General features: G+C 31.2%; 10 protein-coding genes and 1 long non-coding RNA gene across 13 annotated transcripts; 1 reads left to right on the forward strand and 10 right to left on the reverse strand.

Moving 5' to 3' along the window:
• The first annotated feature begins 1,048 nt into the window (after window positions 1–1,048).
• On the forward strand, window positions 1,049–4,207 carry LOC124424851 (F-box only protein 39-like). 2 transcript variants are annotated; one of them, XM_046964391.1, is made up of 8 exons: window positions 1,049–1,958; window positions 2,044–2,350; window positions 2,572–2,804; window positions 2,872–3,036; window positions 3,107–3,333; window positions 3,495–3,653; window positions 3,725–3,889; window positions 3,953–4,207. In XM_046964391.1, the coding sequence occupies exons 2-8, from the start codon at window positions 2,159–2,161 to the stop codon at window positions 4,102–4,104; spliced, it is 1,293 nt and encodes a 430-aa protein (XP_046820347.1). In that variant the 5' UTR covers window positions 1,049–1,958; window positions 2,044–2,158; the 3' UTR covers window positions 4,105–4,207. The 2 variants fall into 2 exon arrangements, with proteins under 2 accessions (XP_046820347.1, XP_046820346.1); XM_046964390.1 differs by having other exon boundaries at window positions 1,049–2,350.
• Window positions 4,208–4,661: 454 nt separating this feature from the next.
• LOC124424800 (gastrula zinc finger protein XlCGF67.1-like) lies at window positions 4,662–5,564 on the reverse strand. The gene is made up of 2 exons (XM_046964304.1): window positions 5,311–5,564; window positions 4,662–5,181 (listed from the first exon to the last, which is right to left on the reverse strand). The coding sequence occupies exons 1-2, from the start codon at window positions 5,562–5,564 to the stop codon at window positions 4,662–4,664; spliced, it is 774 nt and encodes a 257-aa protein (XP_046820260.1).
• A 439-nt stretch (window positions 5,565–6,003) lies between these two features.
• On the reverse strand, window positions 6,004–7,682 carry LOC124424855 (zinc finger protein 724-like). Of its 2 annotated transcripts, none has more exons than XM_046964401.1 (2): window positions 7,443–7,682; window positions 6,004–7,072 (listed from the first exon to the last, which is right to left on the reverse strand). In XM_046964401.1, the coding sequence occupies exon 2, from the start codon at window positions 7,006–7,008 to the stop codon at window positions 6,091–6,093; it is 918 nt and encodes a 305-aa protein (XP_046820357.1). In that variant the 5' UTR covers window positions 7,009–7,072; window positions 7,443–7,682; the 3' UTR covers window positions 6,004–6,090. The 2 variants fall into 2 exon arrangements, with proteins under 2 accessions (XP_046820357.1, XP_046820356.1); XM_046964400.1 differs by lacking the exon at window positions 7,443–7,682 and adding an exon at window positions 7,261–7,284.
• Window positions 7,683–7,689: 7 nt separating this feature from the next.
• Window positions 7,690–9,064, reverse strand: LOC124424801 (zinc finger protein 525-like). The gene is made up of 2 exons (XM_046964305.1): window positions 9,054–9,064; window positions 7,690–8,734 (listed from the first exon to the last, which is right to left on the reverse strand). The coding sequence occupies exons 1-2, from the start codon at window positions 9,062–9,064 to the stop codon at window positions 7,690–7,692; spliced, it is 1,056 nt and encodes a 351-aa protein (XP_046820261.1).
• Window positions 9,065–10,325: 1,261 nt separating this feature from the next.
• LOC124424802 (zinc finger protein 454-like) lies at window positions 10,326–11,831 on the reverse strand. The gene has a single exon (XM_046964306.1). The coding sequence runs from the start codon at window positions 11,829–11,831 to the stop codon at window positions 10,326–10,328; it is 1,506 nt and encodes a 501-aa protein (XP_046820262.1).
• Window positions 11,832–12,092: 261 nt separating this feature from the next.
• On the reverse strand, window positions 12,093–14,170 carry LOC124424854 (zinc finger protein 525-like). Its single transcript, XM_046964399.1, has 3 exons — window positions 14,070–14,170; window positions 13,667–13,996; window positions 12,093–13,600 (listed from the first exon to the last, which is right to left on the reverse strand). The coding sequence occupies exon 3, from the start codon at window positions 13,507–13,509 to the stop codon at window positions 12,550–12,552; it is 960 nt and encodes a 319-aa protein (XP_046820355.1). The 5' UTR covers window positions 13,510–13,600; window positions 13,667–13,996; window positions 14,070–14,170; the 3' UTR covers window positions 12,093–12,549.
• Window positions 14,171–14,252: 82 nt separating this feature from the next.
• LOC124424852 (zinc finger protein 135-like) lies at window positions 14,253–16,502 on the reverse strand. The gene is made up of 2 exons (XM_046964392.1): window positions 16,264–16,502; window positions 14,253–16,134 (listed from the first exon to the last, which is right to left on the reverse strand). The coding sequence occupies exon 2, from the start codon at window positions 16,083–16,085 to the stop codon at window positions 14,814–14,816; it is 1,272 nt and encodes a 423-aa protein (XP_046820348.1). The 5' UTR covers window positions 16,086–16,134; window positions 16,264–16,502; the 3' UTR covers window positions 14,253–14,813.
• Window positions 16,503–17,006: 504 nt separating this feature from the next.
• On the reverse strand, window positions 17,007–19,016 carry LOC124424849 (zinc finger protein OZF-like). The gene is made up of 2 exons (XM_046964388.1): window positions 18,905–19,016; window positions 17,007–18,826 (listed from the first exon to the last, which is right to left on the reverse strand). Exon 2 carries the CDS (start codon window positions 18,808–18,810, stop codon window positions 17,104–17,106), a length of 1,707 nt encoding a protein of 568 aa, XP_046820344.1. The 5' UTR covers window positions 18,811–18,826; window positions 18,905–19,016; the 3' UTR covers window positions 17,007–17,103.
• A 297-nt stretch (window positions 19,017–19,313) lies between these two features.
• Window positions 19,314–20,099, reverse strand: LOC124424803 (gastrula zinc finger protein XlCGF62.1-like). The gene has a single exon (XM_046964307.1). The coding sequence runs from the start codon at window positions 20,097–20,099 to the stop codon at window positions 19,314–19,316; it is 786 nt and encodes a 261-aa protein (XP_046820263.1).
• A 757-nt stretch (window positions 20,100–20,856) lies between these two features.
• LOC124424859 lies at window positions 20,857–23,084 on the reverse strand. The gene is made up of 2 exons (XR_006942384.1): window positions 21,577–23,084; window positions 20,857–21,471 (listed from the first exon to the last, which is right to left on the reverse strand). It is a non-coding gene; the product is annotated as an uncharacterized LOC124424859 (long non-coding RNA).
• A 1,168-nt stretch (window positions 23,085–24,252) lies between these two features.
• Window positions 24,253–25,777, reverse strand: LOC124424856 (oocyte zinc finger protein XlCOF19-like). Its single transcript, XM_046964402.1, has 2 exons — window positions 25,647–25,777; window positions 24,253–25,564 (listed from the first exon to the last, which is right to left on the reverse strand). The coding sequence occupies exon 2, from the start codon at window positions 25,558–25,560 to the stop codon at window positions 24,661–24,663; it is 900 nt and encodes a 299-aa protein (XP_046820358.1). The 5' UTR covers window positions 25,561–25,564; window positions 25,647–25,777; the 3' UTR covers window positions 24,253–24,660.
• Between the last annotated feature and the right edge of the window lie 401 nt (window positions 25,778–26,178).

Here is a 26,178-nt window from a genome sequence, read left to right on the forward strand (position 1 = left end):
CCGAGCGAATGGCTGCATATTGTATTACATTTCCAGTATCTTTTCAAACTAATTCCAATTAAACATTAACATATTTTCATTTTATATGCATTTTATAGCTAATAATACCTCAAAAGAAGAAATTTAACAGAAATATATTGTACATTAATTTCTTAGCCAAACGAGAAGGAAATTTTTCTATCACACTTTTTTGTCTGCTGTTATTTCTATTTATTCTTATTCACTTTCATTAATTATCCTTTGTGTATTTCGGGTGGGACCCATGGGTGGGGCCTGTGGGCGAGGGCTTCTGTGCGGGTTGCTGTCTCAGCATCATATAGAATTTCTGTTTCTCTTGTCTTATCTTTTTGGGGCTCTCTATATTCTTCTCTATCTGGGGCTCTTTTTTCTTTCTCCGGCTCTCGTTTCTATCTCATATTTTTCATTTTTAATTATGTTTTCAATTATGTTATTAATATGTAATTTCCTTTTAATTATGTATTCTTAATATTTATTTATGTCGTTTCTTTCTAATTATGTATTTAATTATGTGTTTATGTTTTTAAATATGTTTTTAATCTATTTTTATTAATTATAATTTACAAGCTTTAGGTAGGACCCATGGGATTGTGCATGCTGCTTCTCTTTTTTTTTTTCTTTTTCTAGGTCTTTTATCTATTTATATATATTTATTTTCTATTTGTATTTTGTATATGTATATATATATTATTTTGTTTTATATATTTTTTTGTTCTTTTATTTCCTCTTTATCTTTTTCTTTTACAGTATAGATCATCGAGGGATAGGTTCATCAGCGGCCGGATGATACATCGCATGGCAGGATTCATCATCGATTTTTACGCGAATACGGGAAGGATAGGAAGAACACTGGCGCGCGTGTCGGCGGGCACAGGCGTGGGTGTTCTCGGGCGCGATTATATTACGTTTGATTGTTCGAATCGAAAACGCGAATTTAAAGTAGAGTTATCGTTTTTCTAACACTCGCGTGGGTGTTCGAGCGCGATTAAAGGTCCTACCGTGGACTTCGTTTGTTTTCTTCGAAATTTCGATGGGGGTACTTCGCGAATTTCGGCTTAACAGTAGAATCTACGTAATTATAACACACACGTGAGTGTCGCGACGCGATTAGTATTTATAAGGAGTGCGCTTTGTTTGTTCGAAATTCGGAAAGCACGAATTCAGATGTGCTTAATAATTCGTTATGTCTGAAGCAGACGGTGCAAATGGTGGAGCTATCTGTAAGAGGTGTGTAGTAGCTAAACTACGCATACCCTGTTAGTTAAGAAGCCAGTGCATTGAAGCGGAAAGGTATCACGGATCGGTATCGTGGTACGCGGATTTTAGAGTAGAGTCACCGTCAGTCCGTGGGTCTCCACATGCAGCAACTTCCACGTAGTGAGACCTGGATCGATAGTACTAGCGATGCATTGAAATCTAATAATCTATAAATCACGCAACGCTAGTAATATCGAGCGAATGGCTGCATATTTCAATATATTTTCAAAATTTTTACAATCTAATTCTGTTTATACACCAAAGTATTAATGCTTTAGATTGCCAATAATACTTTTAAGCAATTAGATAAGATATAGTTAACTTCAAAGATAATTTCTTTTAATTCGAAAATTTATATACTAATTGTCATATGTGTTAATTATATTTATTATTCTTTATGCTTTTGTCGTGAAACAGATGCGTACCTAGCTCGTCAATCATTATGAAACGTACCCTACCATCAAAGAAATATATACTTATGAGAAACTGAAAAATGAGTCCACAGTTTATTAAAATACTTAGTCTACCCACACAAAACCTATTATTGCTTGAAAGGAGAATAACCAAACAAGTTTATAGACCGATATGATAGACGCATGGCTGGGGCAACGTTCACCTCTTATATTCGTAGTTCATATAATGTCCATATTTGTCATTGAAGTTACACACGCTTCGAATAAAAAGTAGTGAACGGCTTTAACGATATCATTATTATTGATTCGATTTGAAATATATCACGAATCATTGAATCGTTCGTCTTATGTTTAGAAAAAAATTAAAAAAGGATCGTGAAGGCCATGAAATCTAACGAGAAAATACAAAGTTGCAATGGTGGACGTTTTAGTTTAGAAGAGATGAAGACGGGCCAAGCTGAATCTGGGAGATGTGGGATCAGCTGCCGGAGCTGATATTAATACAAATATTCAGTCATCTTGATCGGGGGGATCGTGCCAGTATTTCTCAAGTTTGTCGATCATGGAATTTAGCGCTCTCTTCGCCTGTTCTATGGCGTTCGGTCACAGTCCTAATTGATCGTGATCTTAGAGGAAATTTCCCTTTGGCGGGAGAATTGGCTGTACGTATGACAATTCTAGGTTTTTATTTCCTTTATATGCATTCATTATAAAAATTTATTAATCATTTCAAATGAAATTTATATGTATATGTAATTGTATATGTATACTCTTTTTTGTCAACATTTAACTTTAAATTTAATTTCCTCTTTATCTACTTGATAATGTCGGTCAAAAGCAGCATATTTAAAATAATTATTGGAACTTCTTTTCGATTTTATAGGTTAAATATGGACAACACATGAGAAGTTTAGAACTTGCTTGGTCAAGATCATACATTTTACCACGAGAAACACGAGCTGCTCGTAATATTCAGGCAGAAGCAGGCGCAGACTTTCTTGCGGTTGTACGAGCCAAAAATGTGCAATTGAAAGAACTTATATTAACTAATTGGGTTTTCAGTTATAAATGGGGAGATAGGGGCAAACTTTTATATGCTCTTGCAAATTTTCTCGGGTAATGTAATAGAGTTTTTATAATATTATCAATTGATCGAAATTAAGAAAAGAATATCTTTCTTTAGGTGCCAATATAATCTTGAAACTTTGAGTTTACTAAATGCTAATTTTGGTGTAAGCGATGTTTTGCGTCTGTTAGGAACTGCTGCAAGAGGATGCAGTGAGAGATTAGCATCTTTGGATCTTCGTGGTGCATTTAGACAATGGCAAACTCCTCATAGCAATCCTAGGTATTAAAATATATATCTATACAATTTTTACCCATATATAAAATTACTATGTTTTACTTTTGTATTTTAGATATTTACGTCTATTAGGTCGTCTTCATGCATTAACTCTATTGAAACTGGATTATCCAGCAATATCGGATCATACTTTAAATGCTTTGGCCAATGGAGCTCCAAAAGTTCTTAAAACTTTGCACATATCCATCCGTGATTCTGATTCTCGACAACATACTGTTACCGATAGTTCTTGGAATAATCTAGCACGTGCTTGCCCAAACTTAACAGTCGCTTATACAATAGGTATATCTTGTAAAATAAAATGAACATTTTTATACGTAATTTTTATACGTTTTTATAAATGAACGTATTTATCTTTTAGTTATCATTTCTAGATAACATGAATCTATTATTTAAAGTTTACGTATGTATATGGTATTTAGTTTTTCAAGATTGATTTTCAGTAAATATTTCACATTATGAGGACATGTGCTACCTGTTGCTTCCTAGTGTTCCACTTGCTAAGTTTCAATTATTCAGTGGATATGTTTGGGACCAAAGTAGATCTCGTAATTTTCGAGGCACCGTTGGACTACTCATTTCTCATTATACAAACACCTTAGGTATCGCGTTATAAAAATAATTAATTAAATTTCTAAAGAAATAAAAAAGAAATTAATTTTCTTCTTTTCAGCTGAAGTGATGTTGCAACTTAAGAATAATCGAGAGTTATTAGATGATCTACTTGTTTCCATGCTTGTTCAGTGTAAAAATTTAATTAGACTGCAATATGATGGAATTATGAGGAGTCTTGATACTTTACGTGATATTTGTCATTTACAAGTGGAACGCAAAACTTGTAAGTACAATCCTTGTCATTGATTTACGTGAAATTATGAACTAAGACGTTATTTCATTATAGATTTTCGTACGATTCACATAAAGCCACGTATCGTTAATATCAGGAATCGTGCGATATTGGACGATGTAAACTATCAGTATGTTCATAAGATGCTCGAGCAAGAAGTTGACTTTCGTATAGAAGATCCAACTTCATTTTTTATGTACTATTAATCACACGTTGAATGTTGTCTCTGTAACGATCCCCGATCTATTTATCCACATCTCTCTCGATTTCTAACGTTAGAGAATAAAGTACAGCCAAATACCATCTCAATTTAGATAATTTAATGATAAAAAGGGTTGCCTAAAAAAAATTTTAATACAATTTATACAAAGATCATTTTTATATCCAATATATAAAATTTATATAATTCTTCATTTTTTTTTTCAATTTATACAAAATTATGAAGAAATTGCACCTTGCTTACCTTTTTGGTATTATAGTTTTATCTTTAAGTATAATTAATATTTTAGTTTAATTAGTACAAATCAATATATATATATATATATATATATATATATATATATATTTTACACACACGATGTATAAAAAAAACTTTATATTAATATGGACGTTGTTCGATCGTTCGTTTCCACCTGGGAAGAACTTTTATATTATCATATCAAAATTAATCGTACAAGTGTAAATGTGGATATAAAAATCGATAGACATGGAAGTGTAAATCGAGGAGTCGAATTTTCTTATATCACAACAAGAATACAATTTTTTATCGACACGATTTCATGTGAGTATTCAAAACCGTTCTAGTAACGAAACCCTTACCACACTGAGAACATACATAGGGCCTTTCACCCGTATGATATCTTTTATGAACGACAAGTGTGGATCTTTGTGTAAATGCTTTACCGCATTGATCGCATGAATATTTTCTTTCTCCCGTGTGTGTAACATTGTGAGTCCTTAAAAGAGTTTCACAAGCGAAACACTTGCCGCAAATTTCACAAGTGTATGGTTTTTCACCTGTGTGCGATCTGTTATGAATTTCGAGACCTTTTGCTGTTTTTAATTCCTTGCCACAAAGAGCGCAAAGATAACGACGTCTCTCGTAATTCGACGAATCACCATGAGCCTTCACTTTGTGCTGTTTCAACACGGATTTGTATTTATAAATTTTTCCACAAATTTCACATTTATGTTCTGAACTTTGATGATCCGATTGCAGAAGATTGTCATCCGCTATCACACTGCTGGGATCATAATGGTACAAACGATTGTGTTCTTTCAAGCTGAAAGAACGATAACAATAAATTTACAACGCACTTTCTCTTGGATTTAGAAGAAGTAACAGATATGTGTCAAATATTTTTTCTAAAAAAATAATTGTTCATTTTTTATTAAAGAAATAAATATGATACCTGTAAACGTCGTTAAATGTTCCACCGCATGCGTTACACTGATGATACTCCATAAAATTGTGCATAGCCGTATGAGAGGTGAAAGCAACTTTTTCGGTAAATATTTCGCTACATATCTCACAGGTAAACTTTTCTTCTCGATGATGACGCTTTTTGTGTCTCTCCACGTCGCTCGTATCAACCCCCATAAAAGTACATTGTGTACATGGTACGGTTTTCGGCGTGTGACATTTTTTTACATGAGCATTTAGCATGAATTGCTGGGGATAGTTTTTCCCACAGATCATACATTTGAATGGTCGATGAATCCCATGAACGATCCTTAGATGAGCCACCAGTCTTGTTACGAAGTGGAATTTTTGTTCGCAGAATTCGCAGGCTTTCTCGTTCGTCTCGTATCTGTAAAAATGCAACATTAGTTATTTAGAGGATGGGATCTTTGAGTTTCTATTGTATCATCTTCAACACTTCATTACTATACATTATCTTACTCTAATCAGATCGTATGCTAGCTTGGATTTAATGATGAATAGAAATAAAACTTACAATATTTGTATTATAATCGCAGAGTTAATCGAATTCTTTCGATTGATACGTAGATACTTACGTTTACAGTGTATTAGACGTCGTCTCACTTATCAATCGGTCGATTGATTACGGAAAGAAACATATCTATTTAATTTAAACAAGACGTTAGATCGTAGGAAATATTTAATACTAATATAAATAAAGAATACATGTAATTGTCTCTAATATGTAAAAATATTATTTAAATTGTCCCTATTTAGATGATATTATATTCTTTTTAGAAATTGACGAGTTCAATTCTAAATGGCTGTTGTCTCTTGCAAGGATTTTTTTACTATCGGCGGAAATCTTGTCATGTACCTTACGATGATTCTTAAGAAACGTACCGGAAATGAAACTCTTATCACAATCAGGACATTTAAATGGTCTTTCTCCCGAATGATAACGAAGATGCATAACCAAAGATGTCCTTTGCGTAAAACGTCTACCGCATTCGGAACAAACGTGCGGTTTCTCTCCAGTATGAATTCGCAAATGAATTTTTAAATTTTCTTTACTACTAAATTTCTTAGAACATATTTCACAAGTGGCTATTTTTTCACCAGTATGTACACGCCTATGAATAGATAGTCTCTTATGCGAGGATAATGCTTTACCGCACAAATCACAAAGATATTTTGTTGTGATCAACTTAGAAGTTTTATCTTTCAATAACTTTTGATCGGTCAAGTTGACTCTGCCAATGAGTTTGTTCGTAGCTGTAGTTGAAACATTCGTGTTACAGGACAAATTCGTATGTTGAGTTCTCAAATGCCTAGTCAGATTTTTCTTATACGAATACATTTTTTTACAATATTCACATTGATAAAATTTATCTTTGACGTGTACGTTAAAATGTTCCTCATAGTCTGCCCTATCAAAAAATCCTTTCTGACACTTTTCGCACTTATAAACGTAATCCTTTCTATGTCTTCGAAGATGAGATTCCAAATTTGATTTTTGATTAGAAACGTAATTACAAAGATCGCAAGCAAATTTCTTTTGACCGGTGTGGATCAATTTGTGACGTGTTATATTCATTGGACTACGAAAGGCTTTTCCACATTCGTCGCAATTGAATGCTCTTTCAATACCATGCAGATTCTTCAAGTGTTCAACTAATTTCATCATGTGACGGAAACGTGCACGGCACTTGATACACTCGTGTACACCTCGCGATTTCTTCCTCTGTTGCCTGGAACAAGAGACATATAATATACATGTGACATCATCATCGTTGAATATAATTTTGATTGTTCCAATAATTAAAATGATAATGGATTTGATATATATATATATATATATATATATATATATATATATATATATATATATATGTACCTGCCAATTAAATATGGATGAGAAAATTGTATGAATTGTTACCTTTTTAATTACTATCTTCATTGAATATAGAATTAATAAGAACTAGAAAATATGGTTCATTAAGATTATTATAAAAAAACATTATTATATTTTTAAATTAATAATAGTGTATATCGAATTAATCACAATAACATCGCTCGGTGTATTATTTATAAAAATATGAAATAAATTGATTTACTTACTAGACATTCGTGAAATGATTTTTTATTGATCTTGCGTAGTAACAAAATGAACTTATTATCTACACTAATATTAAAATATCAACGAGTCTGATATTGTTAATCTACTTTCACAAAAATGATTATCCTAAATGATTTTTATGATATATGCTCTAAAAAAATCTTATTTTCTTCGATGTAAGAAAAAAAGAGGCGGCATTAATCGATCAAAGTCGAAGTTGATTACACAATAAAAATTCAAGGATGAAGTTCATTCTATCTTTATCGTATTTTTTGTTGTATATTCCCTGGTAAACTCAGTAACTATACTTTTAACAGACACTACTGGTAGAGGTGGCAAAGGACCAGGATGTCTTTTTCTATGACAAATTAGGCCTGGTTTTTGTGCAAAGGCCTGTCCACAAATATCACAAATGTATGGTCTCTTTCCGGTGTGTATAAGAACGTGTTGTTCTTGAGCAGTTTGCCTTCTAAAGGATTTACCACAAACTGGACAGGGAAAGGGCTTGACACCAGTGTGTATTCGCATGTGGGAATCAAGATCACGACCTCGGAATCTTTTTCCACATGTGGGACAAAGAACCTTTTCTCTGTTCTCGTGCCAAGCTAAATGTTGTTCAAGATTTTCACGAGTCGTCATGCCACGTCTACAAATACGACACACGAACTCAGGTTTATAATGTCTGTACTTCATGTGAGCTTTCAACGCATGAAGGTTCTTGCTAAAGTGTCCACAAACGTCGCATACGATAGGTGGTGCACCACTGTGATTCTGTTTAACGTGATGATTCAAAGCCTTTTTGATCTTGAACTGTTTGCCACAAGTATCGCAAGAATAATCATAACTGTTGGTATGTAGACGAATATAATGATTCTTCAATGTACCTTTGTTATTACTTTTGTATTCGCAAACGCTACACTCGTAAATCTGACGACGGTGAATCCTCTCAGTATGAGAGATTAAATAACGTCGAAGGCTAAACGTCTTCGAACAATCGGTACATTTATGTTTATGTTGTTTCAAATGTTCTATCAAGTTACTCTTCTTCAGGAATTTTCGCTGACAATGATCACATTCAACATTCTTATTTATTTTCTTTTTTGATGACCCTTTGATATTCAATGTAGTCGTTTCATTTTTGAAACGATCTACAAAGAAAACAGACGTTTCCTTTCGAGTGTTATCCTCGTTATCCGTTCGTTTCAAGGATCTTGTTTCGTTGCATTCGTCGTATTCGAGTTTCAGCGAAGACAGATGAGCGGATTTAATGTCCACGCTCAATGGATCGGATACTCTAAAACATACAAGCGAAGTATTTTGTTATTACTAGTTTCAATTATATTACGAAACAATTTCGTATCTTTCTATTCTTTGCGATCGATGAGGAATCTATAACAGACGAAACAGTCTCAATCTTTTTTTTAGGACATTTGTGATCCTCACGTCTCTGATAATAACGTCTTGCTTTAGTTCTTACTTACTCTTTTTTATTTTTATTTTCTTATTTTTTTTTTTTTTTTTATCTGTTAACGCTGATTTTTGGAAGGTTTGGGAGTTGCTATATGTATTATTATTACATTTAGAAATTTAACATCTTTAATTTGTCTACATACTTCACATACATGACATTAAAGGTATATCACCATCATTATCATCATTTTATCATTCGATCATTCGTAAATATTCGATGATTTGGAAAATTGTAATCTTATCGCTATCGTGGCACCAAAATTATTTTATAATAGAATAAAGTGCTTTTTCTCTCTTTTCTTTTGTTCCCCCTCTTCATTTTCTTCTTCTTCTTCTACATTAAAAATCTATTTATTTGTCGCGTTAAGAAAATTAAAAGTCTTTCTCAGATCATCGCGATCCTTAATAAAAAAAAGTCTGGGCTCACAATGCGTTTATGCCAACGAACAATGTCCTATTTTTTTACATAACTATACTCTGGTCAAACGTAACTATGTTAACAGGAGAAGACGTTTATTATTATTATTATTATTATTATTATTATTATTATTATTATCATTATCATTATCATTATCATCATCATCATCATCATCATCATCATCATCATCATCATCATCATCATCATCATCATCATCATCATCATCATCATCATCATCATTATTATTATTATTATTATTATTATTATGTTACGGTAACAAAAAAAAACCAAGACTCGATTAAATGACGACGTTGCCGTCAGGTAATGTTCACTGATCTTACAATTACAGTTTTCAAATTGTTGATATCTAACTTGCTTTGCTATTCTAGTTAAAAGTCTGCTTGAGAACTATAAAATGAATACGGTAGGTTGTGACTTTTACATATCTATTTACACTTATCTTCAAATATGTTAACTACAATTACAAAATGTTATTCTTCACTATTATCTGAAGTGTAACAGCGTTTTAAAAGGTCTGATAGATTTTTTTCTAACTTAAAAGTTGTTAAGCACGTGTCTCTTTGTGCACTGTGTTGTCAGGAAAGGATCGTAAGAGAAATATTACTTGAAAATCTTAAAATATATACGTGTAAATATATTTATATATATATATATATATATATATATATATATATATATATATATATATATATATATAAAAAGAAGAAAAAAAAGAAAAAGCATTTCTTTTAATCAATTGAATTCGAAATAAATCATTTTATTAGGTCTTTCATGTGCCTTGTTTGATTATCCTGTAAAAAAAAAAAAAAAAAAAAAAAAAAAAAAAAAAAAAAAAAAAAAAAAAATAAAATAAAATAAAATAAAAAAAAAATAAAAAAAAATAAAAAAAAAATAAAAAGAGATATAATGGAAAATTTCGATTGATAAACCCGAACTAATATAATTAAATGATCCTAATTGCTAAAACGAAGATACTTTATGTTTCTTCGACTATTCTCTCGTCGTTTTCACGCGCATTGATCTCTTGAACGTATCCTTCAGTAAATTCCTTAACGATGTCCGCGATTGGCATCACGGGTAATGGTGGATGTGGGCCAGGATGTGTCTTTCTATGACATATTAAACCCGGTTTTTGAGTGAAAGCTTTCCCACAAATGTCGCAAACAAATGGTCGCTTTCCTGTGTGTATTAGCAAGTGCTGTCTCAATTGCGATCTTCTTGCAAAAGGTTTGTTACAGATCAGACAAGAATGTGGTTTACATCCGGTATGAACAGCCATGTGTCTCTTGAAAGAATCTTTTTTTGTGAATGTTTTACCACACTCCGCGCATACGATTTTTTCTCTCTTTTCATGTTGCATTAAAAGATGTTGATCTAAGTTCTCCTGGGTCACCATTCGTCTTTTACAAATATGACATTCATATTTTGGCTTGTAATGCGCCCATTTCTGATGAACATAAAGAGAACCACTATTCTGACAGAGTTTTCCACAAACGTCACAATTCAATGGTTTCTCCTTATGATGGAATCTCACGTGATTCGTGAGATCACCTTTGACCTTGAATTTTTTCGGACAAAATTTACACTGATGTTCATATCGATCCGTATGTTTCCTTATAAAATGAGACTGTAACGAGTGTTTGGATCTACATACAAATCCACAAGCGGCACAGGGAAAGAGTAAATTGTTTGGTCGTTTTCTCGACCAAGTTTCGTGTTTTCTTTCAAGATGTGCCGCGAACAAGCTTTTTTTCAATGTTCTATAATCACACACGGCGCATATATAAGCACCGTCCTCTTGTATGCACACTTTCTTTTTGTGAGTCCATGCAACATGCTTTCGAAAGGATATTGCCGAGTTGAACATCTCTGAACACAGTTTACACTTCAGTGCAGTATTCGAAACCTTTTTGCGATTTTTCGTTGGAGATGCGGTATCGTTCGTAGATCCTAAGATCTCGCTTTCGAGATATTCTACTTCTCCTTCGTCTTCAGCATTATTGTTATAAGTTTCTTCGCTTTGAAAATTATTGTTTGATTTCACATTGATATCTGTAGAAAAAAGCTTTTCTATGGTCACCATGCTACCTTGAAGTTTCACCTGATACAAATCTCCTACAGTGTTTCTACCGTCTACCCCATTACTTCCGTTAAGTACGATCGGTTTTGTGTCTATCTCTTCCTCCTTTTGTTCGTAATTCCCATTAAAAATATTTCCTTCCTCGTAAAGTTTTTCATCCATCGAATCATATTGTAAATTTTCTTCGCTATAAAGGCATTCAACTTTTGGTACCTTGCTACCTTCCTCGTCTTCTACCAAATCATTTACCTCTTCCTTTCCCTCCTTCATCAATTCTTCCTCATTCTCTACAACCTCTTCCAATTCTTCAGGAATATCTTCGTCTGGTAACGGTACGTCACCCTCCGGTACAAATGCATAATATGGCTTTCCATCGAACTCTAAAATCTGCCATTTCCTCATTACCACAGTTTCTTTATCGTAGATGAAAATACCGCGAGGGTCGTAAGTAGGCTCGTGATCATACCTGAAACATCGACGATTAAATGTGTTATAAAAGTATAGAAGACAACAATTATTATCAGGTTTTGTGATGTCGAATGTGTAAATTAACTATAATAGTTTTTTTTTTTCTAATTGTGATAATATCAGGGATTATCCTATTTTTTCTGTTTGTTTTTTTTTTCTTTTTTAATTTATGTAGGTGTACGTGTCGAGTCGAAGTCACATGTGAGTAAGTTTTAATATCGAAAGATACATCGTCGATGTGTTATCGCCTAGTTTTCATACAAGAATCGGTGTATTCATACTAGAATCATAATCCAAGAAACTCATGTTACCAAATTCGGTTTCATGAATTCCTTTCATCAGCTTCTAATGTCATACAATCTGATAAAACGCATGAATTTTTATTTATGATGAAAGAAATATTATCAAAAAATGATTGGAACATTCCATAGAACACGTTTTTTTTTTTTTTTTTTTTTTTTTAATAAATCGCATTCTTTCGGAGAATAATTTCCGAACTATCACAAATGTTCATAATTACGAACATAATTACGTTTATAGTATATAAAAATATGATATATTAATACTAGTAGATTTGTTGACAATATAGATAAAATATTATTAACTAAAAGTTGTCTACGAAAGACAAGAAACGGATATATCTATCGATTTTTCATTTCTTCTTAAATTCTTTTAGAATGTGATCGATGTGTATAACAGGTAGTGGTGGTAGAGTTCCTGAATGGTTCTTCCTGTGGCATATAAGACCGGCCTTTTGAGCGAAAGACTTGCCACAAACATCACAGGTATAAATTCGTTCGCCAGTATGTAGAAGAAGATGTTGACTAAGACTACTGTGAGTAGCAAAAGCTCTACCACAAACAGTACAGCTGTAGGGTTTGTCACCTGTATGAATTCTCATGTGTTTACGGAGATCATAATTTTCAATGAAAGTTTTGCCACATTTTTCGCAAACAGACTTCTCCTTTCTCTCGTGTTGAGTCAAAACGTGTTGGTCCAGATTCTCTTTGGTTACCAAACGTTTGTGGCACATTGGACATTCAAACTTTGCCTTGTAATGAGCATGTTTCTGATGAATATACAAACTATGACTGTTCTTGCAAGTTTTTCCACAGACGTCGCATATCACTGGTGATTCTTGATGAATCAGTCTCGTATGAGTCGTAAGATCACTCTTGATTTTAAATTGTTTGCCACAGTATTTGCAGATGTAACAATAATGTTGAGTATGCTTTCGTACAAAGTGTGATCTCAATGTTTCCTTTTTTGCATATACCAAATCACAAACGATACAAACGAATTCACGTTTTTTCTTGCAGTTCCCATCTTCGCTCGTTCTACCATTCCCATTGTGTTTCTCCGCCAGATAAGCTATCATAGTTGATCTCTTGTTGCATCTGAAGTCGTTTGTCACGCAAGTCAATGCTTCTTGATTTCTTGTTATTTTGTCAATGACATTTGAAGTCTCCTTTGTTTGACGTAAATCGTAATTGTGATTCTCTAACGTCAGTCTACGTTCTTTTAAAGGACATTTGTTTCTCAACTTTATTATACAATCACCATTAGATATATCCTCCGATTTCTTGCTTTTACATGTTATTTCTGATTTCATACGTTGCGAAGTATCAACTCTTGTTGGGATATCACTTTGAAGTAATTTTGTGTTTCTCGATTGATTATCATCAATCTGGTTTGATGTGTCTCTAAAACAGAAAAGAAATAACATATTTATGATGGTTTCATTCCAACAACAATCGGTGATTACTTACTTTTATAGTTATAACTCACGAAGATCGTGATATGGATAATTGAATATATCTCACTCCCTGAATTAAGGGCTGCGAGACTGCTTTTTGAAAAATATTAGGTATTATATTAAATTAATAAAATAAAGAAATATTCATTCATTTTTTTGTTTCTTTGTGTGGTAATAAACAAATCAAATACGACAGATAATTGCAAGTAAATGTATTATTTTACACGTGACAATAATAATAGCGATGTTTTGTCTTTCAAATCCGCATATTTTTTTTTCATAGTTCGTAAAATTCTTGAAATATTATCTTCATCGAAGTAATTCATTATTTCCGTCGGTCATTCTGAAATAAAATTTGTTCAAAATATTATTTAAATGTTTTTAAGATGGATATACAATATTAAAAAGTTACTTACATTTTGAAACAATCACTTTTAATGCCAAAGAAAATAAGCTGTAACATTCTTGAAACTAATTAGTATCGGTTTTATTATAAAATTGTAATAAAATATTATTTATATTTATATAGATTTTACTTACCGTTGACATAAATTGTTAAAACTTAATCTTTTTTATTGTTAAAAAATGTAAATTTTGAATCTTTCTATTAGTGTACTTTATTAAAAACACATCTTCAACTTATTTTAATATTACTTGCTATGATTACTATAGTAACATACGATATTAACATGACAAAATTGTTTGCCATCATAAAATTTACAATGAATTAATTAAAATATTTTATAGATCGTCAAATTTACAAGTAATATTATTGCAATTAATCCGGAAATCAAAATGAATCCTAATCAAGTTTTTGGATGATCAAACAATACTGTATCTTTATTTTTTACAACTTTTTAATTTAAATTTCTTTAAGTTAATAAAACACGACAAAAGCTTAGAAACTGAAAATAACAACTAAAGAAAAACATTAGTTTTAATCGCATAATATATATAATTAAAAAATCAATTATTTTCGTCATTGATAAAAATCTTTTAATACGTTAAAATCTCATATTGCTTTGGAATAGATTCAATCTTTTTTTTTTTTATTTTAAACATTCCAATCTTCAAGAACCATGTCAAATATTTATAACTTTAAAAAATTAAGTACGATGAACCGTTATTTATTTATTTATTTTTTTTTTTTTTGTTAATCATCAATCCTTCTTCATAAAATCGCTAAGTATGTGTTTGATGTGTACGACCGGTAAAGGTGGATGAACACCAGGATGAGATTTTCGATGACAAATCAGTCCAGGTTTCTGTGTGAAGGCTTTACCACAAATATCACAAATATATGGCCGTTTTCCTGTATGTATAAGAAGATGCTGTCTGTAAGCAGTACGACGAGCAAACGCTTTCCCACATATATGGCAATCATAGGGTCTATCTCCTGTATGAGTCATCATATGTTGTTTCAATCGATGATTTTCAGAAAATGATTTTCCACATTCTTCGCAAACGAAACTTTCACGTCGTTCGTGCTGAAGGAGTATATGCTGGTCAAGATTTTCTTGTGTTACCATTCTTCTTTTACAAATCTCACATTCGTATTTGGGCTTGAAATGAGCCCACTTTTGGTGGACGTACAAGGAATTACTATTGGAACAAGTTTTACCACAAACGTCGCAAACTATAGGGCCTTCTTTATGCTTGAAACGAACGTGCAGTCTCATGTCTCCTTTAACTTTGAACTTCTTGCCACAAAACTCACAATCATATTTATATTCCGATGCGTGCTTACGTTCAAGATGTTCCTTCAAACGTCTTCTGGTCTGACATTTAAACTCACATATGTCACAAGCATATTCTTCCTGTTCCGAGAGTATTCCACGACTAGTCTTTCTTCTACCGGTTCGGCGAGTCGAGTGTTTCCTACTAATATGAGAATAGAGAGTAGATTTATTTGTGCTCTCGTAATTACAATAATTACACGTATAAGTTAGGCTTTCTAGATCATCGACGTTCTCTTCTTGTTCAGGTTTGTGTTCCAAGGCTACGTGCATTTTGAAAGCTATCAAGCTACGACAAATCTTGAAACAAACCTTACATTTGTATCTCTGAGCTTGTTCGTGTACGGCATTTTTATGACGTTTTAACATTTGCATTACGGGAAAACATATATTACATTCTTCACAAGCATACATTTTGTTATCCTCCTCGTAAATTTCTTGATCGTTTGTAATTACTTGTTCGTCCACCGATAATTCTTCTTTCTTTATTTTCATTGTGCAAAATGTATCAAGTTCTTCGGTATATGAAAGATCCTTTTCGTTTGATATTCGTAGGGATTCCTCTAAAAGTTCTTTCTTAATCTCATCAGTTTTCGAATTAATTTTTTTTCTTCCAATTAACTTCTTTTCTTGTTTAGCTGGAACAAATGCGTAGTAGAGACAGCCATCCAAATCGACGATTTGCCATGGCTGCATTTGGATCGATTCTTTGCCGTACACAAAATGTCCATCTCCGTTTAGAATCCTGAAAATTATAAGTCAATGTCAGACTAACGTCGAATAGATTAAAGAAAAATTTTGAATAACGCATAAATATTCTTTTACTTTAGGAATTATTAGAAAAACGTTTAAAATCATAACAGGATCTTTTTACCTTTAATATATTCAAAGTTCATGATTTTTTCTATTTAAGTCACTTATATTTTAATACAATGGTAATAATAAAGATGAAATTTAAGTTACCAAGGTAAAGGTGTTCGTTAGTAACTAGTAAATTAATTGTTCGTATCTGAAATGATTTGGAGAAGTTTTAATTTTCATTGGTATATAATACATGCATAAATATACACCCAGAAAAATATTTGTATATCAAAAATCATTGTTTTAATTAGTGAAAAACGCCAGTTTACTGCATATATATATATATATATATATATATATATATATATATATATATATATACATATATTATTTCTTCAGCTATTTTTTTATCATTTTGTGAATGATTCTTCATATTCAATAATTCCATACATCAGTTTACGAATGTGTGAATACGGATATAATTGATATAAAATATAATATTACTTTTTTTAATGCCAAGAACATCGATAATCGAGAAAAATTGTAAGACAGATAAAGATAGAAAGTTACTATAGAAAATCTGCGAAGGATTACAAATGAACTGTTAAAACGTATAACAGTCAAAACCCAATGAACCCTGTTAACAGTATTTAAACATTGCACTTCAAGTAAAAAGATATCTATACACGTATATCTATCTAAACATTAATAATGATCAAATGACAATAAAGTTAACGTATTCCCTTTCGACACTTTTTTTTCTTTTTTATCAGCGTCTTTCAAAACGGGTTAATAACGAGATATTGTAGAAACACGAATTGTGCGATTTGTCTGTATTGAAAAAGCACATGAAAAGTATTAATTCTGAAACACGTTGAATTCCATTAATGAAAAATCGAAATTGAGATCAGTCTCAATTGTTCATAACGTCGTTTAATATATGATCGATGAGAACTCTTGGTAGAGGTGGATGAGATCCAGGATGAGATTTTCGATGGCTAATCAATCCAGGTTTCTGAGTGAAAGCCTTTCCACAAATATCACACACGTATGGTCTCATGCCGGTGTGTATGAGAAGGTGTTGCTTCAGTGCAGTTCTACGTGCAAAAGCTTTGCTGCAAATAGTACAAGTATAAGGTTTATCTCCAGTATGAATCCTCATATGAACCTTCAATCTGCTGTTTCTAGAAAATGTTTTGCCACATTCTTCACAAACAACGTTCTCTTTTCTCTCATGTTGCCTGATCATGTGTTCATTTAAATTCTCCTGGCTCACCATTCGTCTCTTGCATACTTGACATTCGTATTTTGCCTTGTAGTGAGCAAACTTTTGATGGACGTAAAGAGAATTGCTATTCAAACAAGTTTTCCCACAGACGTCGCAAATTACCGGCTGTTCTCGATGACTGAATCTTATGTGATTTGTAAGATCACCTTTGACCTTGAATTTCTTTCCACATGTTTCACAAGAAAATTTAAAATCGTCGGTATGCTTTCTGGCTACATGAACCTTCAGTTCATACTTATTTTTATTTTTGTAATCACATTGACTGCAATAGAACAATTCGGGTTGATCATTACCGGTACATGATCTCGTAGTTTTGTGTTTTCTCTTGATGTGAGAATAAAGAGACGTTCTCTTGATCGTCTTGAAGTCACACTCGTTGCAAGCATAAACCTCGTTCAAGGCTTCAATTTTGTGTTGACGTTTGTGCGAATAAAGTGTACTCTTTTTCGCGCATTTGAAATCGCAAATATCACAACGTTCTTCGAGATTAACTTTGTTGTTGTGCTTCTTTGCAACATGACTCGTCATAGTTGATCTCTTTTTACAACGGAACGTACAACACGAACAAGAAAACATTGATGCACTTTCTTGGACCTCGCGATCGTACTTATCTTCTTTAGCTTTTGTTATTTTATAATTCCATTTGTTTGATCTGCTCGATGAATTTTCTATTCTCTTCTCTGATTTTCGATGACATTGTGCCACGTGTGCAGCCAGAACTTCATCCTTTTTACACTCAAAATCACAAATATCGCAAAAGTGATAAATCTTTTTGTTCTTTCTTGTAGATCTTCGTTTGGTTGAATTACTTTCGTTGGAAGAACATTTTCGATTCTTCGCAACAGATTTAACTTCATTTATTCTGTGTTTTCTTTTCAAATGTACGGTCAACGTGATGCTTCTTCCACATGCAAAATTACAAAGATTACAAGTGTACTCGCGTTTTTCAACTTGCCCAAATACAGATTTATTGTATTTTCGTAAATCCGATGTTTTGGGATATCCATATTTTTCTCTTGAACATTTGATCCTTGGTATAGAATGTTTCACATTGTGGGACAATCTGTGTCTGTTCAGCATCGTTCTTAATGGAAACTTCATTCCGCAACGATCACAATTATGATACTTTATAATTGTTTTTTCTTGAACAACAACACGATGTTCCTCAATTTCTTTCTTCACCGATAACAACGATAACATTGTTTGGTTTTCCACTGTTCTTGATATAGATGGATATTCTAATTTGATGCTGGAACAATCATGTTCTAGCAATATAAGAGAATCCTTTTCTTCAACTGATTGGCCAAGTTTATCCATTTCTGAACTCTCCATAGCAAAGTTTCGGTCTCTAAAACAGAATGATAAAATAATGATTAATATCTTGTGAAATTATATGATGTCGATTACATATTGAGGCATTACTTACTCCGCGATTATAAGAGCCAATTGTGCAAAATAATTGTCGATGGGATCGTTTAACAAAAAAATGTAAGTAGTTTCTGTTCGTTATAATCATTTTTCAAAATCGGTCACTAATTCTTAAGAAATTATACTCATATAATACATATATATATATATATATATATATATATATATATATATATATATATATATATATTTAACTTATATGTGTATCATCACACATCAATATAAATACATACATATATATCTATATGAAAAGTACTGTAACTATGTAATGTAATTATGTACAACTGTATTGTTTATATTACAAAATCTATCATATATATCCATTAATTCTCATTTCTATGTCGATTCATTAAATAATATAAATATTATTGACGGAAGCAGCATCAATGAAGAACATTATTAAATTGTTAAGTTACAATGTCCGATTTAGAATCGATCTTGGCTTCGAAAGTATTCCTATTTTTTGCAAACGGCATAGGAGGCGAAGATAGATGAGAATCCGGATGTTTCCTTCGATGTTCGATCATGTAGTATCGTCTTTTGAAAGCTTGTCCACAAAGATCACAGACATGGGGTCTATCCGCTGAATGTGTTAATAAATGTGTATTCCTCATATGAGACGTACGAAAGTTCTTCTTACAAATTTGACAAACGTAAGGTTTAACACCTGTATGAGTGGTCGTATGCGTAGCCAAATATCTTTTCGTTGCGAAGACCTTGCCACATTCTTTGCACTCGTATGTTCTGTCGTGTTGACGCATATGATTGTTGAGATTTTCCTGAGTTAGAAGCCTTTTGTTACAGACGTCGCATTGAAAATTGTATTCGTTCAAATGAGCGACCTTTCTGTGTTTGTACAAGGAGTAATCACTGGTATAAAATTTTCCACAAATGTCACACATATGTCGTGAACTACTGTGAGTACCAATGTGAAACTTCAAGTCCCATTCCATTTTGAAACGTTTGCCACAATGTTCACATGCGAATTTGTAATCGTCGGTATGTCTTCTTATGTAATGCGACTTCAAATTGTTCTTAGTTTTTGTACGATAGTCACACTTGTCGCAACAGTGAAGCAAACTTGTATCCAAATCCTGATGTATCAGTCTGTGTGCCTTCAAATCACATTTGTACTTGAAAGATTTACCACAAGCATTGCATTTAAATGGCCGATGAAAGCTATGCTTACTCATTATATGTCGTAATATTTTGCTTTTTTGTTTGAATATCGTTTGACAAATGTCACACGTATAATTACCATCGTTTCGTTTCTTGTAAAGAATTTCTTGATTTGTACGAATTTCATTATTTCCTGATTGCGATTTATTATCGTTTTCGGTTTCTTCTTTCACACGACTTCTCTTTTTCAATGTACTAGATGACCTCAATATTTTCATCGCTGCTTTGCGTTCATATCGAAAATTGATACTTTTAAGACGAGAATCCTTTGAGTAGGAAGCTTGTGATTCGTCCAAGAATTTTTTAACATTCCATCTTGAGCGTATCGCTGAATTTCTTCTTTTGACCATACTTCTTTTGTCTAATTGTTGAATCGATTTCCTAAAACAAGAATTATCAGTGTAAGTATACGTTATTTTAAATAGATTGCTATGTCATATGATTAGAAATGCATCATTTTCCTGAAATAAGCAGTTGTCTTCTCATTAAAAGGACGTTTTCTTATATTCTGAAAATATCAATTATGTCGACTTTCTTAAATTAATAAAGTACATGTTTAGTATATGTAGAAGTAAAGGTCTAATGAAACATATCAAATGTGCTAATCTCTTCTTTATTTTTTTTTTCTACAACGAAAATTGCACATTAAAATACTTAAACTATCAAAGTCAGAATATAAATCTTGAAGTTTTCTCATACATAGGTATAACAAGTAAACGCAATTTAAAAAAGAGAAAAGAAAAAAAAACTATAAAAGTAAAAAAAATTGTTCTTTTCTTTGAAAAAACTTCTGTGGTAGAATGATCACTTCAGTTTATTTCTTTTTCTTATGCATTAAATGTTCTTGAGTCTTGATCTCTATAATGTTCCTTATGAACACCGATGTTGGAGCTTCAGAATAATCAGATTAATTCTTTTTTTAATTTTTGTAAAATCCCTTCCTCCAAAAATGGTATAAAAATAAGATCTGACACCCAACTAAGTTAAGAAATAAACTTTTCTGCTTGTTGTACTTGCAAATTCATTGTTGCAGATGTGATAAAAATAAAATTTCTCATTAGAATGTTTTAATACGTTTCTTCAATGTTGTTTTTCATGTAAACTTCAATCCACACTTCTAACACATTTCTAACACGTGTATCGTTGTTCCTGTTATCACAGATAACTGTTCCAAATTCTTTTGATATTGAAGTTTCTTCTTACAAATAGAACACTGATGCTTCAAATAATTTGTTTTGTGCTTTTGATTCTTGTGAAAATACAATGACAATTTGTTAGATATCGCAGAAGTAATAAATAAAATTTTCTTTCTTGTGAGTTATCAAATGTTTGATATAATCAGCCTTAATGCAAATTTTCAATCAAATATATTCGTCTAAAGTATACCTGCAAATTGACTTGTTAGAAGTAGATAGTTCTTCATGATTTTAACAGATTTTTTCTTTTGTTTCTTCGCAAAGAAGAAAGTTTAGGGATTTATTAATAACTCACCTGCAGGTAAGAATAAAAGAATATAATCGTGATAAAATCATGATATTAATAGATATAAATAGCGATGCCTCCTCATGTACTCTCACTTTTTAGTTTCTCTATATTGTTTTTACGTTTGAATTTCTTAGCATAAACGTCATATTGAAAATCATCATGATTCAACATATATTTTTAATATTTCGATCTTAAAGATATCACAAGAAATCAATTCTCTCTTAATTTCCAAATCTTCATTTCTTTGATTATATTTTCTTGACGATTTCTTCAATCATCTCATAATGTTTTTATTTTCTTTTTCATTTTGGCACATTCAACGAAATTTTTTCTTCCGACTATTTTGCCTTTATCTTCTTCATTAGATCTAAACAAGAGGAACGCGATTATTTTTACTCTAAGTTTGTTCATGTTCACTTCAATAACTAATAAAGTAATACTTGATGGTAAACACACGAATGAATAAAACCAAAATCCAGTATTGAATTAGATATCCATATAAAATATGTATTTGTGTAATTTATACAACAGTATCAAATTTAGTAGATAAACAAAAGCAATGATGCTAAAGATCTGTATACTATATAACATAAAATAATCTTGATCGACGAACAGTTATAAATAATATGATATAAAAAAGTAATAAAAAAAAAAAAAAAAAAAAAAAAAGAATAATAAAATAAAAAGAAATAAAAAAAATGATCTTTACAAGATAATTAAAAAATTATATCTAATAGTATATTCAATCAGATCTTTATATGGCAATTTAATTGAAGTTAACAGTTTAAATTTTACAAAATCGTCTAATTTCTCTTTTGTCGTTGGTCTAGCAAAATTTTTCTTTGCAACAATATTGCATTTTCTCGTATCAGTTTATCTGATTTATGTGCTGTTTTGTGCACCAAAAAGGATTTTAGGTCACACGTGTTGCACAAAAAATTTAATATATATTGTAGCACATGTTTATCGAGAATGAAAGAACTTTTAAAAGTTCATTTAAAATGAGGGCTCCCTTTTTAAGATCTTATGTTTCCAATCAATAAACAATGGAATGTTTACCATCTTATTAGTATAAATATTTTCATTAAGCATCCTTGGTTTATCTTTAAACAGGTACATCTTCTGATAAAATGCAATCAGTTTTTTTTCGATCTCTTCTCAGTAAAGTTTCAATGTCCTCTTGTTTTTCAATAAACGATCACAAAATAATATAAATACATCGTTCACTTTTGTTTTCACTTTTGTAAGATTGTTGTAATTATCAAATGGATTAAACATATCTGAAACTATACACTGATTTGTATTTATTTCAATTTCACTACTTGTCCGTCAATCGTTGATAGATTGTTCACCGTTATTGGCACTAAGTAATATTCATCAGCTTTGTGTGTATCACGAGGATACTTTTGCTCGAATGGAATCTTGCACCGCGAACCTAAAAAATCATGATATATTAATATCAATTTTGTTAAAAAAAAATATATAATTGGTCGATTAATTTATCTGTATACATGATAAACAAATTCTAGTTATAAATAAACATTTTTACAAATACAATAAATTTATGTGTATATATATATACATATGCTAATATATTATATACATATACATATACATATACATATACATATACATATACATATATATATATATATATATATATATGTGTGTATATATATACATATGCTAATATATTATATACATATATATATATATATATATATATATATATATATATATATATATTGTAGAAAGAAAGGGAGAGAGAGAGAGGGTGGGAGAAAGTGAAATAGAGAGAGAAGAGAGAGAGAGAGAGAGAAAGAGATATAAATGCTCTTACGTTAGAGGATTTATATCAATTTAATAATTTTAGATATAAGAAATATACCAACTCGAATTACCCCGAAGTTCATGAACACTTTTCTCACTTGCAATTTGGGTAATCGTAATAAGTCTTTCTATTTTCTGAATCTTATTGTAATATTAAATATAGATATATTCGAATGCACTGTAAAGGTCACAATAATCATGTTTCAATATTTTGATATAATAAAATAAAGAGTTCCTATTATATTTTAGTTCCTATTATATTTTATAGTTTCTCTAAACAATAATTTAAATATTAAATACTAAAAAGTTTGGATATGGAGTATTTACAAAATTATATTTTGTATAGATATCAATATATTTACAATAAATTTATCATCGATGGCAGGGTACGAGCAAATATCACAAATTATATAATTTCCGCAAAAATTTTATCCTATATCGACTTATCATTTACATACGAAGGTATATTTAACGTTCGTCTTAAAAGAACAAAAAAAAAAAAAAAAACAATGAAGACTTTCGATAATAGAATTATTTTTGTGATAACAATACATATTATATTCATTTATCAAAAACATACATGTATACATTTAATTCGAATACATATCACATAAAATCTATTCTGTACATTGCATCTTCCCAGAGAAATATATTTTATTTAGATATATCTTATTTTTTCATTTTATTCTATAAGCTAGAGAAAATAAATTTGCATTGTATGTATGTATGTATATATGTATATATGTATGTATGTATGTATGTATATATATATATATATATATTATATTTTATATATATATATATATATATATATATATATATATAAAATATATATTTTATAGCAGTATAAAAATTCATGAATTAAATTCATGAGTTAGTTAAAAAATATTAGAATTTTGGAGTGTAGGCGCAAACAGATTTGTGACGATAATAATAATAATAATATTAATAATAATAATAATAATAATAATAATAATAATAATAATAATAATAATAATAATAATAAAAAATATTCAAAGTAAAGTTCAACATCTTGTACTTTGAAATTATGAGTTATTTTTTTCTGAGTGATTGATGATGAGTTATTTCTTTTTAGTTCGTTCTTTTTTCGTGTAAATCTCAACCAATAACGATGCCAATAAATCGATCACAATAATTTTTGAAGACAAGTAAGCTTAAACGTACATACACAATGAACTTTCTTTGTGCTCTTATCTCATTTTGAAAAAGATATGAGAAAAGAGGATATGATAACAAATCTTATTTTATATTCTTATTCATGATGATCTTGTCTTGTACACCGTGCAAAAGATTAGTGATTTTGATCGGCGGTGGAGGTGGATGCGCACCAGGATGTTTCCTTCTGTGCAACATCATTGGAGATCTCTGTGTGAAACTTTGCCCACAGATGTCACAAACATAAGGACGTTCGCCGACGTGAGTGAGCAGATGTATCTTTTGTGAGCTCAAACAGCCAAACGTTTTCCCACAAATCGCGCAGAGATAAGATTTTTCCCCGGAATGTGTTCTCAAATGTTTCGTTAGGCCATATTTAAATTTAAATTCCATCCCGCATTGTTCACATACGTATTTCATCTTGTGTAACTCAGCATGATTATCAAGATTCTTTTGACTTTTGAATTTCTTCCTACAGGTAGAACACTCGAATTCCTTGATTTTGGTCTTATGTTTGTAATGTTTGTGAAAGTAAAGAGAACTTTTGCTTGGATATGAAGACCCACAGATATCACAAACACAAGACTCAGTATCGTGATCCTTCATATGCGTAGTATAGTCCGATTGAACTTTAAACATTTTTCCACATTGTTCGCAACTGTAATTGTAATCTTCCGTGTGTTTCCGAATATAATGAATTTTTAAATATGGCTTTGTTCTGGCCTTGAAGTCGCATAATGTGCAAGCATGCAACTGTGCCGGTTCGTCGTGTATTTCCATGTGTCTTGATAAATAAGCACCGGTTTTGAATCCTTTCGAACAGATTCGACATTTGTGTGGTCTCGAATTACTATGTTTGAACATATGACTTGTTAGTTTACTCTTGCGATCAAAAGTAAGGTAACATATCTCACAAGTATGTGGCTTTTTTTTTAATCTAGGTAATCTATCAGGCTTTGCTTTCGGATTCTTTTCTTCACACATTTTTCTAAAATCAAGAGGAGTATCATCCAAATCATCCGTAGTATCGGTTTCTTCTTTAATTTTTTCTTCCTTAAGTTTTTGCTTACTTCTCGTTTGCATAGCACTATCCCCGTTCTCTTCTTTCACTACATTTTTGTCCGTTGAATCATTTTCGTATGGGTTTGGTTCCTTCATCATAAAAACGCTCAAAGATTTCGGTATGCGAAAGTAGTCGTCTCCCAATTTCACTGTGAGAAAAGATGGACCGAGTGAGTTGAGCGAGTTATACCTAGAAACATTTCAAAGCCAATTTTTCAATCAATGATAATCCTTAAAATGAACCCATCTGATTTACGTTGTGTTGTGTTGACTTCTTTTAAAAGAGATTGTTATCTTATCTAGCATGCAATAATTAATAAAAATCTTAGCTTGCATTTTCTATTTCTTTAGAAAAACAAAAAAAAAAAGAGAAAAAGAAAATAAGAAATTTACCATAAATCAATTATTCCTACCTTTCGGATTGAGCTGCGATATTACTCGACGATGCATTAGGTAGCTCTAACATATTATCATCACCAATATTTTGTACTCCATTTTGATTAGATGCTACGAAGAATGGCTCATTAACCACCGTCATCG

The sequence above is a fragment of the Vespa crabro genome, chromosome 6, assembly GCF_910589235.1.
Source record: "Vespa crabro chromosome 6, iyVesCrab1.2, whole genome shotgun sequence".
NCBI classification, from domain to species: Eukaryota; Metazoa; Arthropoda; class Insecta; order Hymenoptera; family Vespidae; genus Vespa; species Vespa crabro.

Coding starts and splice junctions, on each gene's coding strand:
- LOC124424800 (XM_046964304.1), bottom strand. CDS start 5,564: ATGCTAAATGCTCATGTAAAAAAATGTCACACGCCGAAAACCGTACCA. Junction 5,182..5,310: donor ACATTTAACGACGTTTACAG/GTATCATATTTA, acceptor TCGTTCTTTCAG/CTTGAAAGAACACAATCGTT.
- LOC124424851 (XM_046964390.1), top strand. CDS start 2,159: ATGTGGGATCAGCTGCCGGAGCTGATATTAATACAAATATTCAGTCAT. Junction 2,351..2,571: donor CTTTGGCGGGAGAATTGGCT/GTACGTATGACA, acceptor TCGATTTTATAG/GTTAAATATGGACAACACAT. Junction 3,334..3,494: donor AACAGTCGCTTATACAATAG/GTATATCTTGTA, acceptor ATTGATTTTCAG/TAAATATTTCACATTATGAG.
- LOC124424803 (XM_046964307.1), bottom strand. CDS start 20,099: ATGAGTAAGCATAGCTTTCATCGGCCATTTAAATGCAATGCTTGTGGT.
- LOC124424849 (XM_046964388.1), bottom strand. CDS start 18,810: ATGGAGAGTTCAGAAATGGATAAACTTGGCCAATCAGTTGAAGAAAAG.
- LOC124424852 (XM_046964392.1), bottom strand. CDS start 16,085: ATGCAGCCATGGCAAATCGTCGATTTGGATGGCTGTCTCTACTACGCA.
- LOC124424802 (XM_046964306.1), bottom strand. CDS start 11,831: ATGAGGAAATGGCAGATTTTAGAGTTCGATGGAAAGCCATATTATGCA.
- LOC124424855 (XM_046964401.1), bottom strand. CDS start 7,008: ATGATGAAATTAGTTGAACACTTGAAGAATCTGCATGGTATTGAAAGA.
- LOC124424856 (XM_046964402.1), bottom strand. CDS start 25,560: ATGTGTGAAGAAAAGAATCCGAAAGCAAAGCCTGATAGATTACCTAGA.
- LOC124424854 (XM_046964399.1), bottom strand. CDS start 13,509: ATGAAATCAGAAATAACATGTAAAAGCAAGAAATCGGAGGATATATCT.